We start from the raw sequence: 20,491 nt of genomic DNA on the forward strand, positions 1-20,491 counted from the left end.
TGTTCCCATAAAAATTTATTTACAAAAAACAGGCAGCAGGCTGAATTGGCCTGTGGGCTGTAGTGTGCTGACTCCTGCTTTAGGAAAACCACCAAAGGTAAAACAGTAACAGAAAGGCCAACATTCTTTCCTCATGAAGATATTAACTGTGAACTTATTTCTAATGGGGAAATTTTTAAAAGCTATTTAAAGGAAAAATTTTAAAGCAATTTAAAGGCCTGTTTCCTGAAATCAGACATTTTAGGCTTAACAACAATAGCTACAGGGTCCACACGCTCATAGCTGTAGAGCAGTCCTGTGTCCATTCTCTCCTGCGATCCTTGTTCCCCAAATACCTATTCCAAAGATGTGTGAGACACAAGTCACTTTCCCCAACCAGAAGCTTTATCTGTTGGTTCATAATTATGTTTGGGAAGATGTTCTAGAGATTATCAGGAACCATCAGATACAGAGCCAATAAAGATGTAAAAATATTTTACAGATGAAAAAGGTGTACATTCAGGGACACCTGGGTGGCTCAATCAGTTGAGCGTCAGACCTTGGCTCAGGTCGTGATCTCATGGTTTGTGGGTTTGAGCCTCGCATCGGGCTCCACGCTGACAGCACAGAGCCTGATTCAGATCCTCTGTCTCCTTCTCTCTCTCTACTCCTCCTCCCCTCCCCAAAATAAATAAACTTTAACAATAAACAAATAAAATAGGAAGGTGTACATTCCAATTTATTACACTGCACATCTAAAAAAGGTTCTTTCATCATCAGATTTTAAGAACTTAAAAGATGTAAGCAACTCTGACAAAGTCTGAGATATCTCCAATTTTAATAAAGTCAGAATGAAATGAGACCTACACCTAGTAACTAGATTGCCTTAAAACTTCAATTTGCATAAAATTTACACAGTGAAGTTTCATGCCACGTGTTGAGTGCACCAGTGAAGCATCTTCCTCCATGAGAGGTTGTCTGGGAACAGTTTCCTTCCACCATTTGGTCATGACTTCCTACAGGTGCTCAGGGATTCTCCTGACACTCACTGCTCTCAGTTCTCTGCTCCGTTAGGCCTACCCTGCTAGCCACCGCAGACCTCGAAACACACCCATCCTCCACCAGAAAGGGAAAGGAATGACCCGACCTGCTTATAGGTTCTGCTTCTAAGTTCTTCCAGGTGAGAACAGGAAAAACACATGCCTCAACCCCTTTCTGTAACAAGGTTAGAAACAAGTAAATATAGCAAGAAAAAAATGTTAGTAGTTCTTTCCAGTTGCAGCTGTGTATGGATGAGGGCTAAGACTCTACCAACAAAGGAACCTTTGGGAAGCCTTGTTATATGAACTTCTAATTTTGGACATCACCAGTGACAGCCCCACTTCAGTAAAGTTATGCTCACTGTTTCTCAATACCTACCTTTGTCCTTCACTTAAAAATATTCTTTTATGGCCAATTTAAAATTATTAAGTATTGTGTTCAAAACAGATGACCACACAATTATACACTGGCCTTCATTAGTCAAATCAGTGTGTTTGTTCTTCATATAAAAGACTTACTTGTAATCCAAAAAATTCTCTCTATCCAGCTTCTCTTATTGTGCTTTCTCCAATAGCTATCTTTTTACAGACTAATAAACACTTGTGAGAGAAAGTAACATTTGGACAGATAAACTTTAGACACTAAAAAGGGATAAACAGCAATTCATTTTACCTCCTCTGTTGATTTCTGAGGGCAGTGAAGGTGCCATCATATTTGTGTCCATTGGCTGGGAGCCATCCTGGGTCATGGGGTCCTCAGGAGGCAGGTAAGCAGGCGGGGGCGTATCAGCTACAAAGTTTAAGAAAAAGAAAAGATTTCTTTATCTTTGAATAACCACACACACTTAAAACATAAATTCTGTGAAATTCCTGAGATTAAACTGCCATTTCAACCTCATCAGAAAATGGACGCTAGACACTGAACTCGGTGTCCACTTCCTGAAAATGACCGGCATCTCGTGATTTTGTACAACCGTAGAGAAGATTCAGGGGGAGGAAAAGCACTATATGTCAGTTCCAGAAGTCGTCTGCCTTTCCAGGATCATGCTGTCTTAAAACAATCAGGAGAGCATTTAAACATGTTTTCATACAGTCCACTTTAAGAGGACCTCTGCATTTCATAGTTTCACTGGTGGATGGAAAACCTTTGAAAGCTACGTAGGATCTCTTAAGAAAAAGAGCTTCAGGGTTTCTTACTTTAAACCCACAGGCTTTTAGGAATTTACCAACTGAGTTTCATTATCGCCAATTAGTTTACGGATTTAAACTGTTAATTTCCCATGACTTCAAGCAATCTGTTAGGACTACCTTACCCCTACCTGCTTAAATAATCACTAGTTTTAAAACCCCTAGTAGCAGAATAACAGGAAATAAATCAGTTTATCACAGCCATCTTCTATTTCAGAATTTACATATGTTTCTTCTAAAAGCTCAAAGTCAGCTGGCAATAAGAGGCAAACAACATGACTTGAAACAACACTAATATAGGTCTTTTGTGTTTTCTTAAATAAAATAAGGGGTATGGGTTCCCCACAAATAATCCTTTGTGATCAAAAAACAAGTTCCTCACTGGCTATTGTGAGCCCATCTAGCACACCAGACAGAGCAGGGAACAAAGTTTTACCTTAGGGAACCATGAATAACTTGGAGAAGTAGCCCAGATTACTCAGGGCAACTGCTGAACACAAATAGCTAATACTGCTGCTCCTTCACAGCTTTTCAGAGATTTCCAAAGACTGACTCTCCAGCTGAATTGCAACCCAGTAACTTCCACCATCCAGCAGCTAACAAGCAAGGACTCACGACACAAAGAAAGGACTATGGGGACCTTATCTGGATGCCTTTTTCACCCTTTCCTCCAGCTTATTTTAATTCAGCTTCTTCCGTGCAGCTGTAACACTGACTCCGCTTTGCTTCCAGCCAGGAATGAAGACCTAGAGCATCCTCTGAGACCAAATCCGATAAATTTCCACAAACGAGCTGGTGAAAATGTCCTCAGCAGCCTGTGGCACCAGCAGCACTGAGAAAGTGCTCCCAGCTACCTATGGGTGATGCTCTACTATGCCCACAAGTGCTTCCTCCCACCCTTGGTGGCTTTTTTCCACATCACCTTTGCTTGGCCTGCGTCTTAATCCCTGACAGCCGGGAACAAAGTGTAAACTCAAGCAATAATCTTCCCGTTTTTCACTCCAGGGGCCCACCCTGGGTTTGCTGCTGCTCCCGAGCTTCTGAAACCATCTCTTCACCACTAACCTCTTTATCAAACCCAACAGTTCCGGGTGAGGGAGGGGGCAATAGGAAATAACCAGATGATACTTAGTTTGATTTCTAAACTAATCTATATTTCCCCCTCCCCTGCCCTTCCCACACACCCACACTGCCCTGTTCTAAGCAGTTTTGGATTGCAAAAAAAATAAAAGGCTGAAAACAAAAAAAGTAACAAAAGACAGCACTATCAAATGTGGACGCTTTTCAATTTTTGAGGACATAACCAGCCTGTTGTCAAATTCCCATTCACTTAAACCCATTTCAAGTTGCCTAATAAACTTGCTTGCCCACCCATTTTCCTTTCTTGAAATGTTAATCGATGTTAAGTACATCTTTGTTTACAGTATCCTCCTTGAGGTCTACTGGCAAGGAATTTGGCACTCATCATTTTTTGTGAGATGCTTGCTTCCTAACCTATAATTTGAAAAATATAATGTCCTAATTAATCATTTATTTTGATAAACATTACACCATCAGTTAAGTCTAAAAAAGGAGGATAATTGTTTTTGTCTTTGCTAAGTTAAACAAGCAGATGGTCTCCAGTACTTCTGTTGCATTTCCTTTGTTGCTAAAGTATATGTTTCTTGGGATTACATCACCACTTAAATGAATTTAATTAAGTGTGTGGGGGGGGTGTGATCCCTCAGGAAATATCTTTTCTGAGGCTGCACTTATAACAGGAGTTTCTTTTTCACATACAGCAAATGTGCGCAGCACATTATTTTTCTCTTCCTCTCTTTTATCAAGAGCGAAGACTGTAACAATTATGCCACTCCCAGAAGGATGCAGCTGTTTCAAAAACCCTTCAAAATCAGAAATAAAACTTATTCAAGCATCTGCGCCTGACAAACAGGACATTTGCTTCCTTGACTGCGAGGTCTCCCTTCGCCCAGGGCGGTACCCCCGTCTGAGAGCCAAGTGCCAGGTACCAGAGCCGAAGAGCTCTCTGAGCACAGGTCCGCTCAGAGTTCCCCCGACTCCGCAGCAGCAGGGCCACTTGCCGGAACATCACTGAACTTTCCGACCTACCTGGCATCTGGAAAGGGCTTCCTGGGTCTGAGCTGGTGGGGGAGTGCGGGTAGGTGCCACTGCTGCTTCCAGGAGAGTTGGGGTAGCTGCTGCTGGGGGAGTGAGGGAACGGATGGCTATTGGGTTGCTGGAAAGAATCCGGAAAAGTTGCGTTGAGTGGCATGTGAGGCTCATTTTGTCCTAAGTTACGGAACTGAGCTAATAGGCTGTGCTGAGGATTATATTCACTGTGTCTTGGAACCAGCACTGGAGGAAGAACTAGAAAAGGGGGAAGAAAAGAGAGAGACGAAAATGAAAATGATGAAAATCTGTAATCACATCACAATGAAGTAGAAACATAATCTGTAAGTAACAACAAATTATCTGAACCCTGCCCCGCTGCCAACCCAAAAGCATCAAGCAAATGAAGAGCCATTTTTCACTGAGGAATAAATGCAGTAACAAGTGGTCTCTTTAGAATCTGCCGTGACTTATGCCCCAGACCTGTAGCATTGACATACTGCCCAAGGAAAGTCTGTGAAACACCTTTTATGTTAAAAATGTCCACAAGGTTTCCCCATTCTTAATGTTTTCATTCACTAAAAACCAAAGCACAATTATGAACATGTACCACCACTGACAATTCCACTTTTCCAGCCCTGGTTGATAAGATGTTCCATTTAAGAGTTAATACTTATTGAATGGTATGAATTATTCACCATAAACGTTTTAAATGGACACATTAACTCACTGTGAAACAAAAGAAGGCACAGTAAATAACATTCAGAGGATAAATACGGTGAGCAGCATAAAATCCAAATGCCATTAAAAGTAGTTAATTAGACAAAATATGATGTTTTGTGGGACAGACTTTATGTTGTGTCCAAGTCGTCCTACTTCACAAAACTCTGTTCGCTGATCATCTTCATGCATTTAACCCACTTTTCAGTAATCCATATTTTGCCTGACAGGCAAAGGAGGAAACAGGTCATATAAACCACATTTTGCTGATTGGATACTCAAGGTTTAAAAGCCAAAAACATACACACCACTAGAGAACGAAAGAAAACAGCTCAAGTCATGCCTGAAAGCTCCATTAGGTACCTAAGGAGTTAATAATTAGCATGGTCTGCAACCTCCAGAAAACTCTAGAGGCAAAGCCACTATAAATTATGTTGCTAATCAAAGTGAAGGACTGGGTAGTAAACCCTAACAGGGTTAGATCCTCAACTTCCCACCATAGTCCCCAGACACCTCCTCTCCGGTAACACGGGCCCTTGGAACCCTTACTATGCTCACAGCCTTGGCTAGAAAAACCACCCATTTGGAAATCTGCTTGGAGGAGAGAGGAGGAGATTTAAAGTCTTCTATTGTTGTTGGGAGTTAGAACTCAAAATATATTCTCCCAAAGAAACAATATTTAGTGGTATTAGGAATTAAGTAGATTTTTGAGGACTTTCCAGGGACTCTATCTATAATATATACCATTTTTGCAGGAAAATGTGCCATGAACACTTGCATTATCACTTACTTATTCATAAGCTAAAAACTGTTTAAAAATAGGTTTCTGAAGGTCTTAAATGGTCTCTTATGCTATTATCTTAAATTGCTAATCTGTAGAAATAAGATCTACTAGTTTCTCTAAGCTGATCCTTAGAAACAAGTCTTTTTAGCATAATAAACGTATTTCCTTTTCTGCACAGTGATGGAATCTGCCCAAATTAAGTCCCCAAAAGCATAATTCCTCCTTCTACCTTTCAATAGTCATCTGAAATGTAAATTATTTTGCTAAAGAAAAAATTGCCAGTTGTCATAAGGCTCCTCCAACGTCAACAGAAATCTATATTGCAAAATAAACAAAGGCTCTGAAATAGCACAATACCTTTGAATTACCTATGCAATCATTCTTTTTCTTTTAGCTGCTGCGGCTTGAGTTACTACTTCCCAACTTGCCTCTCATGGTCATCTAGCGATAGCCTCATTTCTGACTGGTGCCTTAAAAGGGGGGCAAATACTGGCCTCTAAACCCTGTCCTCAAAATGCAGCACCAGACACAGCACCTTGAATCAATCCTCTGTCTCAACCCTTCGGAGGACCCACCTCCTGCCCTGCCCCCCCCCTCCTTAACGGAGGACCCACCCCCTGCCCTGCCCCTCCCACACTCTCCTTAACCGAGTCCCTGTTTCAGCAGCTCTCATTGTCTATAATTTTATAACAGAATTTGTGGGGCGCCTGGGTGGCTCAGTCAGTTAAGCCTCCAACTTCGGCTCACATCATTGTCTCATGGTTCGTGGGTCTGAACCCCACATCAGGCTCTGTGCTGACAGCTCAGAGCCTGGAACCTGCTTTGGATTCTGTGTCTCCTTCTCTCTCTGCCCCTTCTCTGCTCCTGCTCTCTCTCTCTCTCTCAAAAATAATCATTAAAAAGAAAAATAACTTTTTCCTCACCTCTGATTATCAAGATAAGATGAATTCTGCCACTGCTGACATACGCACAAGTATCTTTTAATAAACTTAAAAAATTGTATTGAGTATCACACATCTATAATAAAATGCACAAGTCTTCATATAAATAATATAATATGTACTCTTGTGCCTGGTTTCTTTAGTTCAACACTATGTGTGTAGGATTCATCCAATGTTATGTATACCATATATATATACATATATAGTAAGATGTTTACTCAGTCCCCCCACCTAACCTCCTCAGAGGATAATCAATTTCTTTTGTTCCTCTGGTTTATCCTTGTATTTCTTCTTGAAAAAATTAAGCTGATAAATATGTGCTTTCTTACTTTGTCTTTATTACTAAAAAGGAAAGTAGCCCACTCTATAGACTCTCTTGCACTTTGTACAGCACCATAGTTTATTCAACCAATCTCTTATGTCTGAGTAGTTTACACTATTTTACCATCACATATAATACTGCAATGAATAACTCCATGTATATACACTGCAGTATTGTTAAAGGATTATCTTCAGGGTAAATTCTTAGAAGTAGAGATACTGGGTTTTGAAAATGCAGATACAACTTTGTTATTGTCAAGTACCCATCATGTAAGAGAGCGATTTTCCCCCCACAACCCCACAACTATTTTGTCAAAGTTTTGATTTTTTGGACAACTGGATGGGTGAGAAATGATATTTTGGTGCAATTTTTTTTTAATGTTTATTTGAGAGAGAGTGAGAACGTGGACATGCAAGCGAGCAGGGGAGGGGAAGAGACAGCGTGAGACACAGAATCTGAAGCAGGCTCCAGGCTCCCAGCTGTGAGCACAGAGCCCTACCAGGGGCCTGAACTCACAGACCGCCAGATCATGACTTGAGCCAAAGTCGGACGCTTAACCGACTGAGCCATCCAGGCATCCTTCTGGTGCAATTTCAATTTATATTTCTCTTATTACGGTGAAAGTCCATCATTTTTTCATGTACTTCAGGGGACATTTTAATATATTTTTCTGTAAATGGTCTTCGTGTGCCTTTTGCCCATTTTTTTGTCTTTTCATTATATATAGGGACTCCTGGGTGGCTTAGTCGGTTGAGCATCCGACTCTTGGTTTCTGCTCAGGTCATGATCTCACAGTTCCTGGGATTGAACCCTGCGTCAGGCTCTGTGCTGACAGCGGGGAGCCTGCTTGGGATTCTCTCTATCGCTCTCTCTCTGCCCCTCCACTGCTTGTAATGTCTCTCTCTCAAAATAAATATTTTAAAAAATATTTAAAATAACATTAAAAAGAAAAAATATATATATTAGAGATATTAGCCTGTGTGACATTTTATATGTTACAAATATTTTATTGCAATGTGTCATTTCTCTTTTGACTTTCCTTATGTAAAGCTTATTTTTTTATGTTTGGTAGTCAAATTTACCAATATTTTCCTTTATTGCGTATGCAGTTTGATCATAAAAAGGCTTCTCCTACACCCATAAGGAGGAATTCATCCATGCATTCTTCTAGTACATATGAAGTTTCCTATTTTATTTAGATCTCTGATATGTTTGTAGCTCAGTTTTATTTATACTACAAGGAATAGATCTAATTTTATCTTTTTCCAAATGGTTGGCCAGTTGCCCCAACACCATTTATTAAAAAGCTCTTCTTTGTTCTAGTGATTGGATATACCACCTTTCTCATAAAGTTCCATATATGTTAGAGTCTATTTTTAGACATTCCATCCGATTCTATTCTAGTCTGTGCCCTGCTACCACTGTTTTAATTATAGAGGCTTTATGTTTTAATATCTGATAGGGCTAGTCCCCTCTCACAGTTGTTCTTTTTCAGTGTTCTGCTTGCATGCTTACTCCTCCCTATGAACTTTAGTTATTATCTTGTCTACCTCCAGAATAAAGAGATTTGGTACCTTTACTGAGGGTCACATTATATTTATAAATTAACTTAGTAAGAAAATCTTGATGATGTCAGATGTCCTATTTAAAACCCAGGAAAGTTTCTTCAAGGCTACTTTTGTATCTTTTCGGAGTGTTCCATAGTTCTTGTATTAGCTCAGACAGCCATAAAAAAATATCACAGACTGGGTGGCTTCAACAACAGACATTTATTTACTCAAAGCTCTGGTGGCTGGAAGTCTGAGCTCAAGGTGTTGGCGGGCTCATGTCTCCTGAAGCTTCTCTTCTTACCTTGCAGATGGCTATTTTCTTGTGTTTTCTAACATCACTTATTTCCCTGGTGTCTCTCTGTATGTCCTTATCCCTTCTTATAAGGACACCAGTCAGACTGGATTAGGGCCCTCCTCAATGGCCTCACTTAAAGGCCTATCTCCAAATTCAGTCATATTCTGAAGGACTTATGATTAGGGCTTTGACATACAAATTTGGGGTGGAGGTGGTGAACAATTCAATCTAAAACACTGCACTTGGTTTTATACATTACATTTATAAGTATTTTATTTTTTCTGTTCCTATTTTAAATGAAAGTTTTCTCTTCCATTATATCTTCTAGCTGGTAACTGTTTTTATATATGAAGGTTATTGATATTGCCATGCTTTTATATACTGCTACCTGGCTGGATTCTTTTGTTGTCTGAGTTAGTTTTATCATTGATCCTTACAGAGTTCTCCAGGTAAATGATCATGTCACTGAACAGTTAAAACACAATTTTCCTTTCCAATTGTTTTCTCTTGTCTAATTGCATTGGCTAATAGTGCTAATATAATGTTAAAAAGTACTAGAGACTGTGAACTTTCTTGACTTATTCTTGACCTTAGTGGAAATGCCTCTAGTGTTTGTTTCCCCATTAAGATGCTGACTTTAAAACTCTGATACATATATATATTAATTAAGTTAAGGACGTATTCATCCATTCCTGTAGTTCAGTGTTGTTATTAGGAACAGGTGTTAAATTTTCATTAGAGGATTTTATAGCATTTCTTAAGATAGTATTGACTTTTCTTCTTAGACCTAATTAATATGATTATTATTCTTGCATTCCTGGCATAAAGCCTGCTTGGTCATGATATATTATTTTCTTAACGAGGGGTGTTTATAGTAATAGTTAGGAATTTGAGGCCAATATTCATAAGTGATCGTGATCTAAGTTTCTTGGTATGTTATTTTTATCAGGTTTCGATGTCAATGTTGTACTTGTTTCATAACTGTTTCTGTGCTCAGAAGAGTTTATGTTGCTAACTAGTCTCTAAATGTTAGGTAGACTTCCCATTAAAATTATCTGGGCTTGGTGCTTTCTTGTGGAGCAGTTCCTTACTTTCTCTATTCATTGCATAGAAATAAATTTAAGCTTTCTATGCCTATTGAGGTTAATTCTGGTAAATTATACTCTCCCTCGAAAATATCCATTGTATGTGGTTTTCAAATTTACTTGCATAAAGTATGCAAAATAATCTTACAGTTAAGTTTCATATCCTCTGTATCAATAAGTATATCCCTCTTATTTCTTATTTTTTTATATTTGTGCTTTCTCCCCAGCTGACTTTTTTTTCTTTATTCAATTACCTGATCCTTGGCCTTTTTTCCCCCCTCCAAACCAGGAAAGATTTGTTCATCTTTTTTTTTTTTTACTTCATTATTTTTTGCTTCATCTTTATTATCTCCTTCCTCATTCTTCCTTTGATTTACTTTGTTGTTCTTTTCCTAGCCTTTTTGACAGGAAGTTTAAAATTAATGTTTTTATTCTTTCATTTTTACTGATATAAGTGTTCAAGGCTATGAATTTTCCTCTGGTCACTGGTTTAAATATATCCCATAGATTCTGATATGTAGATTGTGATCGTTATTTTCCAAAAGTCATGTGATTTTTGTTTATATTTGCCCATCCACTTATGGGTAATTTTTTTTTTTTAAGTTTATTTATCCACCTTTTGAGAGAAAGAAAGACACAGAAATCCCAGGCAAGCTCTGTGCGCTGTCAGCGCTCATGGGGCTCAAACTCATGAGTGAACTGTGAAATCATGACCTGAGCAAAAACCAAGAGTCGGATGTTCAACCTACTGAGCCACCAGGTGCTCCTCACCTATGAGTCACTTAATAGAATAGTTTTTTTTTTTTTTTAATTTTTTTTTTCAACGTTTATTTATTTTTGGGACAGAGAGACAGAGCATGAACGGGGGAGGGGCAGAGAGAGAGGGAGACACAGAATCGGAAACAGGCTCCAGGCTCTGAGCCATCAGCCCAGAGCCCGACGCGGGGCTCGAACTCACGGACCGTGAGATCGTGACCTGGCTGAAGTCGGGACGCTTAACCGACTGCGCCACCCAGGCGCCCCAATAGAATAGTTTTAAAGTTCCCAGGTAAAAGAGCTTATTTGCTTTCAATTTCTAGGTTTATGGTTTTGTGATAAGACTGTTGATTACACTATTTCTAACTTATGTAACTTGATATTTTCTTTGCAACCTACAACAGAATACATTTTTGTGAATGTTCTTTGCACTAGAAAAGAAGATATATTTTCTATCAATGTACACTGTTAAAAAGTATCTTTAAGAGCTAGGTTATTAATAATGCTGTTTAGGTCTCCTGTAAAAGGTCAGCAACCTTCCTCTACAAAGGATTAGAAAGTAAATATTTTAGGTTTTGTGGGCCATATGGCCTCTGTCACAGCTATTCGACTCCACTGTTGCAACAAGAAAGCCATAGATAATATGTAAAAAAAAAACCAAAACTGGATGTAGCTGAGTTAGAAAGCTTCACATTTTTGGTTTCTTCACAGAAACAGGGAGAAGGGATTTGGCCTGTGGGCAGAGTCTGCATACCTCTTCTGATATCATTACTTATGTTTTTTTCTTCATGACCAGTCTTGTATTTAGACTGGTATGTTAAACTTCCTATTATTAGTGTGCTTCTATTTGTTTTTGCTGCCATATCCTATAGTTTCTGCTTTATACAGGAGGTTGCTATGTTGTTTGGTACATGTATGTTCATTATGAAGTGTTCTTTGTGTCAATACTTTCTGGTCTGAATTCTATTTTTTCTGATATCAGACTCACAACTCCTACTTCTTGTTTCAATCTGCCTGATATACCTTTGCCAATCCTTTATTTTTAGACTTTTTAATCACTTTTCTTATCTTTTGAAGAGATGGGTCTCTTGAATACAGCACTGACTTCTGCTTTGTGAACCAAGTTGAAAATCTCTTTAATTGTTGAGTTAAGCCCATTTATTGATATGACTGATATGCTTGGTCTCAACTCTTGTCATGTTATTGTATACAATAGTTATCATCGTATATTTACCATATTTCTCTATGTGATCTAATCCTTTGTCTTCTAGATTTTTATTTTTTAAATTTTGTTTATTTTTGAGAGAGATAGAAGGAGACACAGAATCTGAAGCAGGTTCCAGGCTATGAGCTGCTGGCAGAGCCTGATGCAGGGCCTGAACCTGAGCCACCCAGGTACCCCTGTCTTCTATATTTTTAAAGAAAGTTCTAAAGATGGCCTTGTATTTCTGTCGTAGGATTATTTTTGTATTTGTATTTCTCGTGTCTTCAACCTTTGTTCTTTCCTTACTTAACCATGTATTTTCTAGTTGGTCAGTTTTAAATGGTTATCTTTTGGTTCTCATCTATTATCTATACAATCAATGATCTTATTCTACTTTCCCCTTTTTCTATTCTTCTATTCCATTTTTTAAAAAATGCTTATTTATGTATTTTGAGAGCAAGTGAGGACGCAGGGAAGGGGCAGAGAGAGAGAATCCCAAGCAGTCTCCATGCTGTCAGCACAGAGCCCCATGTTGGCTCGAACCCACAAACCATGAGATCATGACCAGAGTCAAAACCAAGAGTCACATGCTTAACTGACTGAGCCACCCAGGTGCCCCATCTTCTATTCCGTTTTTAAATTTGCACTCTTTCTACTTCATCAGAACATCTTAGGTTTACATACTATCACCATTCTTACTTTTCCCTTATCTCTACAATTTCATTGACAATTATTTTCCCAGTCATCTCTTAGTTGAATAAGGTTACTCCATTAGATTTCTCAGGAAAAGCTCACTGTAACAGTATTCCCTCTTGCACATTTAAAACTTTCTGTGTTTTTTTTTTTTTAATGTTTATTTTTTGAGAGAGAGAAAGAATGTGAGCAGGGGAGAAGCTGAAAGAGAAGGAGACACAGAATCTGAAGCAGGCTCTAGGCTCTGAGTTGTCACCACAGAGCTCAATGTGAGGGTTGAATTCACAAACTGCAAGATCATGACCTGAGCCGGTCAGACGCTTAACCTACTGAGCCACCTAGGCACCCCAAAACTTTCTGTAGTCTTGATACCTGAAGGAAAGCTTGGCTTACCCTGGAATTCCTTAAGTTTTCTGAACTTTTTCCACTGTTGCCAATTTCTGTATGATGTTTTTGAGAAGTCTGAGTTCAGGACATTCTTGCCTTTACAAGCTATGTGCTCTTCTTATCTAGAAGCCCAGGGGACTTTTGTTTTGAAAGTCTAATATAGTTTTACTAAGGTATGTCTCAAAAGTTCATCATTCTAGGTGAATTTTTCCAAGTAGTTGGTGGGTCCTTTCTATATATAAATTTAGGTTTTCTCTAATTTCTGTTCCATGGTCTCTGGGAACTTAGGAGATCCAATTATACATATATTGGATCTTCTTTGTTTTCCATTCCAATCGCTTTCTCTCAGACCTTTTTTACCTCTTTTCAAATCTCCCATTCATTATTTTCCTGCTTTCTTCAGTGAGTCTTATTACATTTTTAAAATTTTTGTTTTTTTTTTGAGAGAGCAAGTATGAGTGGGAGAGAGGTAGAGACAGAGAGGGAGAGAGAGAAAATCCCAAGCAGGTTCTGTGACGTCGGGGCAGAGTCCAACATAGGGCTCGATCTCAAGAACCATGAGATCACGACCTGAACCCAAACTGATTAACTGTGCCACCCAGGCACCCCTTATTACATTTTAATAAGAATCTATTCTCCCTTTGGCACACTATAATTTATTCTTTACTTATGAAATGTTTTTGTTTTAAAATTTATTTTCTGAGTTCTAGCAACTGTCATTGACTTTCTTCTAATTTTTGTCCATTTCTGTAGTTCCCAAATTTCTGATTTTTCCCCCAAATGCTTGTTGGAGGATATTTATTTTGAAGTGTTGTCTTACACATTCAAGCCACAGACTGAAAGAAAATATCTGCAAGTCACATAGGTGATAAAAGATTTTGTCCTGAATATATAAAGAACCTCAAAACTCATTAATAAAAAACCAAATAATCCAATTAAAAATTAGGCAAAAGATGTGAAAAGACTCTACACCAAAGAAGATGACCTTAAAATCATCATGTTTAGTGAAACAGGCCAGACACAAAAGGGCAAATATTTTGATTCTATTTATATGAGGGACTTAACATAGGCAAATTCATAGATACAAAAAGTAGAACAGAGGATTACCAGGGGCATGGAGAAAGAAGGAAAAAGGAGTTATTGCTTAATGAGTATAGAGTTTTTGTTAGGATGAGAAAGTTTTGGGTATGGATAGTGGTAACAGTTATACAACACTGTGACTTTATTTAATGCCATGGAATTGTACATTTACGAATGGTTAAAGTAGTAAGTACTGTGTTATACACGACTTACCACAATACAGTTTTTTTTTTTTAAATAGGATCGACATACCAAGTGTTGGCAATAGGGATTCTCACACATTGCTAGCTGGAACGTAAAGTGGTATAACCACTTTCGTTAATATTTTGGCAGTTTCTTATAAAGTGAAACACACCTACCATATGACCCAGCCATTTTCCTTCTTGGTTTTTACCCAAGAAAAATGAAATACATATGTGTGTGTTTTATTTGTGATAGCCAAAAACTGGCAACAAATGTCCACTGACAAACAAATGAAAAAACAAATTATGGTATATCAACACAGAATACTACTCAGCAATAAGAAGGTATGAAATACTGATTCATACAACATGGATGAATCTCCAAATATGCTGAGAGAGAGCAGACAGAAAAAGAGTGCATACCATATAATTCCATGCATATAAAATCTAGAATACGCAAGCCAATGTATGGTGACAGAATGGGATCACAGTCACGGCTGACGGGAGAGATTGCAAAGGTGCAGGAGTAAATTTTTGGAGGTGATGTGTATGTTCCTTGACTGTCGTGATACTCTCATAGGTATATGTCAAAACTAATTATATCGTACTTTTTAAACATGTACAGTTTATTCTATGTGAATTATTCTGCAATAAAACTGTTCAAAAAAGTAAATATGAAGAGGCAATTTTAAATTGTCTTTTACCAATTTTTAAACATGGCTAAAATGTTCCATTATCTATTCCTTTTCCAATCCCATCTTCAAAGTTTGGGAACTATTAATCTGAGCTCTCAATAGTATATTAATACCCAACTAAAATGGCTTTACCCTAATATCTTTATTTCTTGAGACTATATAATGTGTATCTCCCAATGCAGAATCCTCATCCAGGAAAGGGATTCCAGTCGGTTATCACAGACATACCAGCTCTTACAGTGAAAACCAACTGAAGATATCAAAGGTAAGGAGCTGCAAGGAAGTTCCATGTTAAAGCGGTGATAACATTTAAGACATTCAATGTCTTGTATGGTCTGTTAGAAGTTAGTAAGAACTGCAAGGTAAAAAGTAAATGGATATCCTATGTACTCTTGAAAGATAACTTTTCTATCAAATTTATCTAAAGTTCCATTTAACTCTCTAACTAATGGCTGCCACCAGTGTTCCAGACTCTCTCACATTACCCTCAGAATCTCTGAGAGACATTTTCCCAGTGTTTCTTATTACCTTTCACCAAAGTAAACAGCAGTGACAAACAATGAATTCATCAGGGGTCCCGGCAGCTTCACTGGAATTGTGAAATTTCACTGAAAATTTTATCTTACCAAATTCAAACATATTTTATGCTCTACTCCTTAATACTTACCAAACATAAAGGTGATATTTTAAGTAATTTGGAATCAAGTAAAACTGATACTGCATGAAGATGTGCAGTTTAACCTCTGGCTCAGAGTACCTGGAATGGCACACTGTGCTGGGGTAGGTTGTAGTACCTTACTTTGAACGTATAGATTTCCTCTTTACTCAGTGTGACAATTCTAACAAGTTATTAACTTCTCAGAAAACTTCAGCCAAAAAGTGACTGGTAACAGCAAGAAGGGAGACAAATAATGTACAAAATAGATTCCAGAACTAAGAGCATTTATGTAGAAACAAAGAGACACTCCTCAAATCAATTTTAGGTGATCACCATATACCACAGAATTTACATTAACACACCACTATCACCACAAATATTTGTTCTAAGCTTGGACCAATGCTGAGCATGTTCTATCCACTTTGGAAATAAGAGTGCTTAGAGGGGTAACTTACCTAAGGTCACACAAGAAGTATCAAGAATTAGGAAGGCACAGAGCACCCTCAACTATGATATTCTACTGCCTCAGTGACCTTAAGTCTCCAAGAATGTTAAATTATGTTCTATATAGTTTAAGAGATGGATAAGTAGAATAAATTTCAGAAGTGTTTCTGGACAAATTAAGGTCAATTTAAAGGGGAAAACTCTAGTCTAATTTAACAAGTTCAGTTATGGGAGACTTCTAACTCCCTGATGGTGCATAATAGATGATTATCAAACCTGATTTGTAGAGTTTGAAGACTTAGAAGTAGGATGTCTATATGTCCTGGCTTGCCTGGGACAAATCCTGATTTGTATGGGCTTTCCAGTGGAATTATAATAGGTGACCCATGTCACTCTCAAAAGTGTCCTGCTTTGGACAACAAATTCTATGGGCATCCAAAGTATAAACAGTAACTACTGAAATGCAGGAGGAGAAAGAGCTGGGTCTGGGATCTGAACAGGTGCTACCCCTAGGAAGAAGTGTTAATGGGGAAGAGACACGTGGGGGCTAGTGAGGCAGGGTCACGTCTACATGCACAAGCTCCTCTAGGATAACCAGGCCCAAGCCTCTGTGGCCTGGGTGGGCCCTAAAAGGATAATGTTGCTGCTCTTCTCTCTGATGTCTCTTCACTCCGCCACCCCCAGTCCTTCTTGCCTTCAGTCAGTAATATTTCAGGTAAGGAATGATTAAGATATCAGTTTTCTTCTTCTTTTTTTTTTTTTTAGTGTTTATTTTTGTGAGGGGGGAGGGAGAGAGAGAGAGAGGGAATGAGCAGGGAGGGGCAGACAGAGGGGGGACAGAGAATGCTAAGCAGACTCCTCGCTGACAGAAGGGAGCCCAGTGTAGGGCTGGAACCCATGAACTATGAGATCATGACCTGAGCTGAAGTCGAACGCTCAACCGACTGAGCCGCCCAGGTGCTATGTGATCTCTGTTTTCTATTGGGAGAAAAAGGAAAGAATGAACATGCAGGTGAATTATCCATGTGTAAAGGCCCCTTCTATGTACAATTTCTATTTCTTAGGTGAAGGCTGATCAACTAGCTGAAAGAACTAGGATTTGCAAACTCTAGGCCTGACTCAGGTCAGGAATAGGAAGGGAGACAATGAGGAGGGTCTTCCTTTTAATATTTCTTTCCATGTTTCAGGCTACTTCTATTTTATGGGAAACAAATATGCGAGCTCTGACTCTTCTGGGGAACCAAAGTTCTCTTCGGTGTACCAAAAAGGTTACTCCTACTTGGCATCTTCAAACAATGACTCACGTTTGCGGCTTCCCATCAAGAGCTGCTCCTTTGGCTAATTTGAATTTCAAGAATCTCCTTGGAAAGAGGAGCCCAATGGTAAAACACCCTTCCTTACACACACTAATTTTTGATTTGAATAATTTAAAAATCAGACTGTGTTGTGTCATTCCTATAACCCTTGTAAAAACCCTGCCTGGCTCCACACCACCTCCTCAGGTGCATTCGGGGTGGGGAGTAGGGGTGGGGGGAGATGCCTAGGCAATTTCACAATGCCTCCTTCCACCCACTTGAAAATCTCTAATTGCTGTAGATCTTTAAAAGAAGGAAGCTCTCTTCCCTTCTTTTCCTGACTAATCAAGGCAGAGAAAAGTCAGATTGCTGCCTTTTCTTAGAGATGTACCTCCGCTCTTCAAATTTTTAGATCTCTCCTTCAGTTAAAACCATAAAATCCCTTTCTCAGTCAACAGGGAAACCAAACTAAGAAAGTTTCAGGAGATATTTTCGTTTCGGGAGACAATTGTGATTCTGCTACTGGACTCAGCTTTTCTGTGTTGCCAAGACACAAGGAAAAGGAATGAGAAAGAAACACTAAAATTGGAAAAGAGGAGCTGAGCTCTGCTAAGCATTCATGCACACCCTCTAGATTTGTGAGCTTTTTCAAGATTTTGAAGTACTGTTTGAAATTCTATCATCAAATCAGTGGTAGCCTAGTAATGAGACTAAGGCTGACAAATCACTACCAAAGTTGTGACCCACTAAATGCTGGTGGTGAGTTTTTTTTAAAAACACACAAGTTCTGGTAACAAAGCTGCCAGGCCCTTGCCTACATCTGTTCACATACACATAACGGCTAATAAGCTAGATGCTACCCAGTGGTATATAAATGTTTTTTTAGTTCTGAGGACTTGGAAAAGGCATTCAGGTAATAGTCAAGACATCCGAGTTCAGCCCTGGCTATGATAATAACTACTTTTGTGACTTTGAGCAAATCACTTAAACTTTTCAGAGTCTCAATTTCCTCATTTCAAAGGTGCAAGGGATTTGAATTCCAAGGGATCTTCTGGCCCTAAATTCTGCAAGTCTTCTGACTGAAGATAATGCTGCTTTTTATATATCTGGAGCTTCACATGTATAAAATTCAGTGCCAGACCCCATCTCAGTTGGGTCTCAGGACGCCTCAGTGAGGTCACCTAAGGGCAGGAAGGTGGCCCAGAGCTAATGGAAGAATGGCCCAAGAGCAAGTTCAGTGGCTGCGGCTCTCCTGTGAAAACGAGGGACAGCCAGGCTGCTGAAGCAGCTGTGCCCGCTATAATATCTATACTAGACAGATGTCCCTAGATACAGTGTGTGTTCAGTGACCTTCTAAACAGAAACATTTCAAGTAGACAGTGGCAGAGAGGGTAAGACCACTTAAAAGTTAATAGTGTATGCATTTATGAAATAGAATTCCTTACTTTAGGATGCGTCAGGGAAACTCTACACTGAAGAAAAGATTCTGAGAATCTTTAATCGAGGTTGAATTTTAATGAAAATATAGCTCCAAATCCCTGAGTGCTGACATTTTATCTTTGCTCAGTGGTAGACAGGCAACAGGAAGGAGGGTCTGAAATAATATTAATGTTCACCTAGCACTACATATATACTCAATACAAGCAAGCATACAAGCAAGGCCCTGCGCACGGTACTGTGGGTGCAGAAGTCAACAGGACAGCCACTGTCCCTGCGCATGTGGACCTCATGAGAGCTCACCGAGTCTTCACAACTGATGAGGGAGCAGGCTCAGCCTAGTTCAGTAATACATACAAGGTCACACCAGCTGCTAAATGGAGGGCCAGGCTTTGAATCAAGGCCTACTCATCACTACCAGACTGCATTGCTCAGTCCCATAAAGCTGGAAAGAGATCCTGGAAGTTGTTTCCGTTCTTCTGTTTAGTTTTTTGGGAGAACATGTTTTTCTAAAGTTACTATACTTTTACCTAAAAGTAGTAACTTGACAGTATTTATTTTCCAGGAATATATCAATTACCCTAAAGTACAAATACATTAACAGAAAACAAGTAGGTGAACACAATTTGAATATAAGCAGAGAAATGAATTGCCTTCAATAACAGTATCCTCAAGCTTAAAACAAAACAAAACAAAAAAACAGGCTCAGGTGGTTGAGCATCTGACTCTTGATTTCAGCTCAGGTCATGATCCAGGGATTGTGAGATGGAGCCCTGTGTCAGGCTCCACACTGAGCGTGGAGAACCTGCGTAAGATTAAATTTACTTAAAAGTAGCCTAAATCTAACTCAACTTCTGAGAATGAAATTTCCCAGGTAATTCCAGGCCAGTGATTCCTTTCGTACACTACAGCTGCTTTCCTTGAAAGACATCTTCTCTGTGAGATTATGCACCCAGAATATATCTCCAGTAACCCCATGACCTAGTCCAGATTCCCGTTCCAACCTGTCTTTGGGGGTAGGTGTCCTCCCACACTCTCTTCGCCTAGCTGCCTCATACTTCTTGCCGTTTCCATCTGCTAGTTTCATACTTCTGTACCTTTTGTTTTTTTAAGTTCATTTATTTTGAGAGGGCGTGCGTGTGCACAAGTAGAGGAGGGGCAGAGAGAGGAAGAGAGAGTCCCAAACAGGTGCTGCCAGAGTGGAGGCATGAGATCATGGAGCTGTGAGATGATGACCTGAGCCAAAAACAAGAGTGGATGCTTAACTGACTGAGCCACCCGGGCGCCCCCATACCTCTGCACCTTGGCTCACTTGACCATATTTCCAAGTTTCAGTTCTCAGTGTCCTCTCCTTTATGGGGCCCTTCTTGGTTTTTCTACTCACCCCCAATAAAAATGAATTCCTCTTTTCTTTGTGCCCCACTGCTGCCTATGCAGACTTCCATCATAAGCATCTGTAACACTGTATTGCTAATTTGACTTTACCTCACTCAGACCCTAAAACCCTAGAGGATAGAACTAAGTTTTCTTTTCCTTCTGTATTATTCAGTGCACAGCATGTAATAGATTCTTAATAATTAATGTGTTTATGAATTACTATTCTTGGACTGTTTATTATGAGTTGATTAATACAGACCGACCTTTCTC

General features: G+C 39.1%; 1 protein-coding gene across 1 annotated transcript in view; it reads right to left on the reverse strand.

The window, feature by feature from the left end:
• SMAD1 (SMAD family member 1) overlaps positions 1–20,491 on the reverse strand; it is a 47,586-nt gene that overhangs the window by 12,584 nt on the left and 14,511 nt on the right. The window contains exons 2-3 of the mRNA XM_025921510.2: positions 4,317–4,574; positions 1,693–1,809 (exon numbers count right to left, since the gene is read on the reverse strand). Of these exons, the coding sequence (XP_025777295.1) occupies positions 1,693–1,809; positions 4,317–4,574 (375 nt within the window). The remainder of the gene's footprint in view (positions 1–1,692; positions 1,810–4,316; positions 4,575–20,491) is intronic.

This window comes from Puma concolor, chromosome B1, assembly GCF_028749965.1.
Source record: "Puma concolor isolate L17-30 chromosome B1, mPumCon1.1.hap2, whole genome shotgun sequence".
NCBI classification, from domain to species: Eukaryota; Metazoa; Chordata; class Mammalia; order Carnivora; family Felidae; genus Puma; species Puma concolor.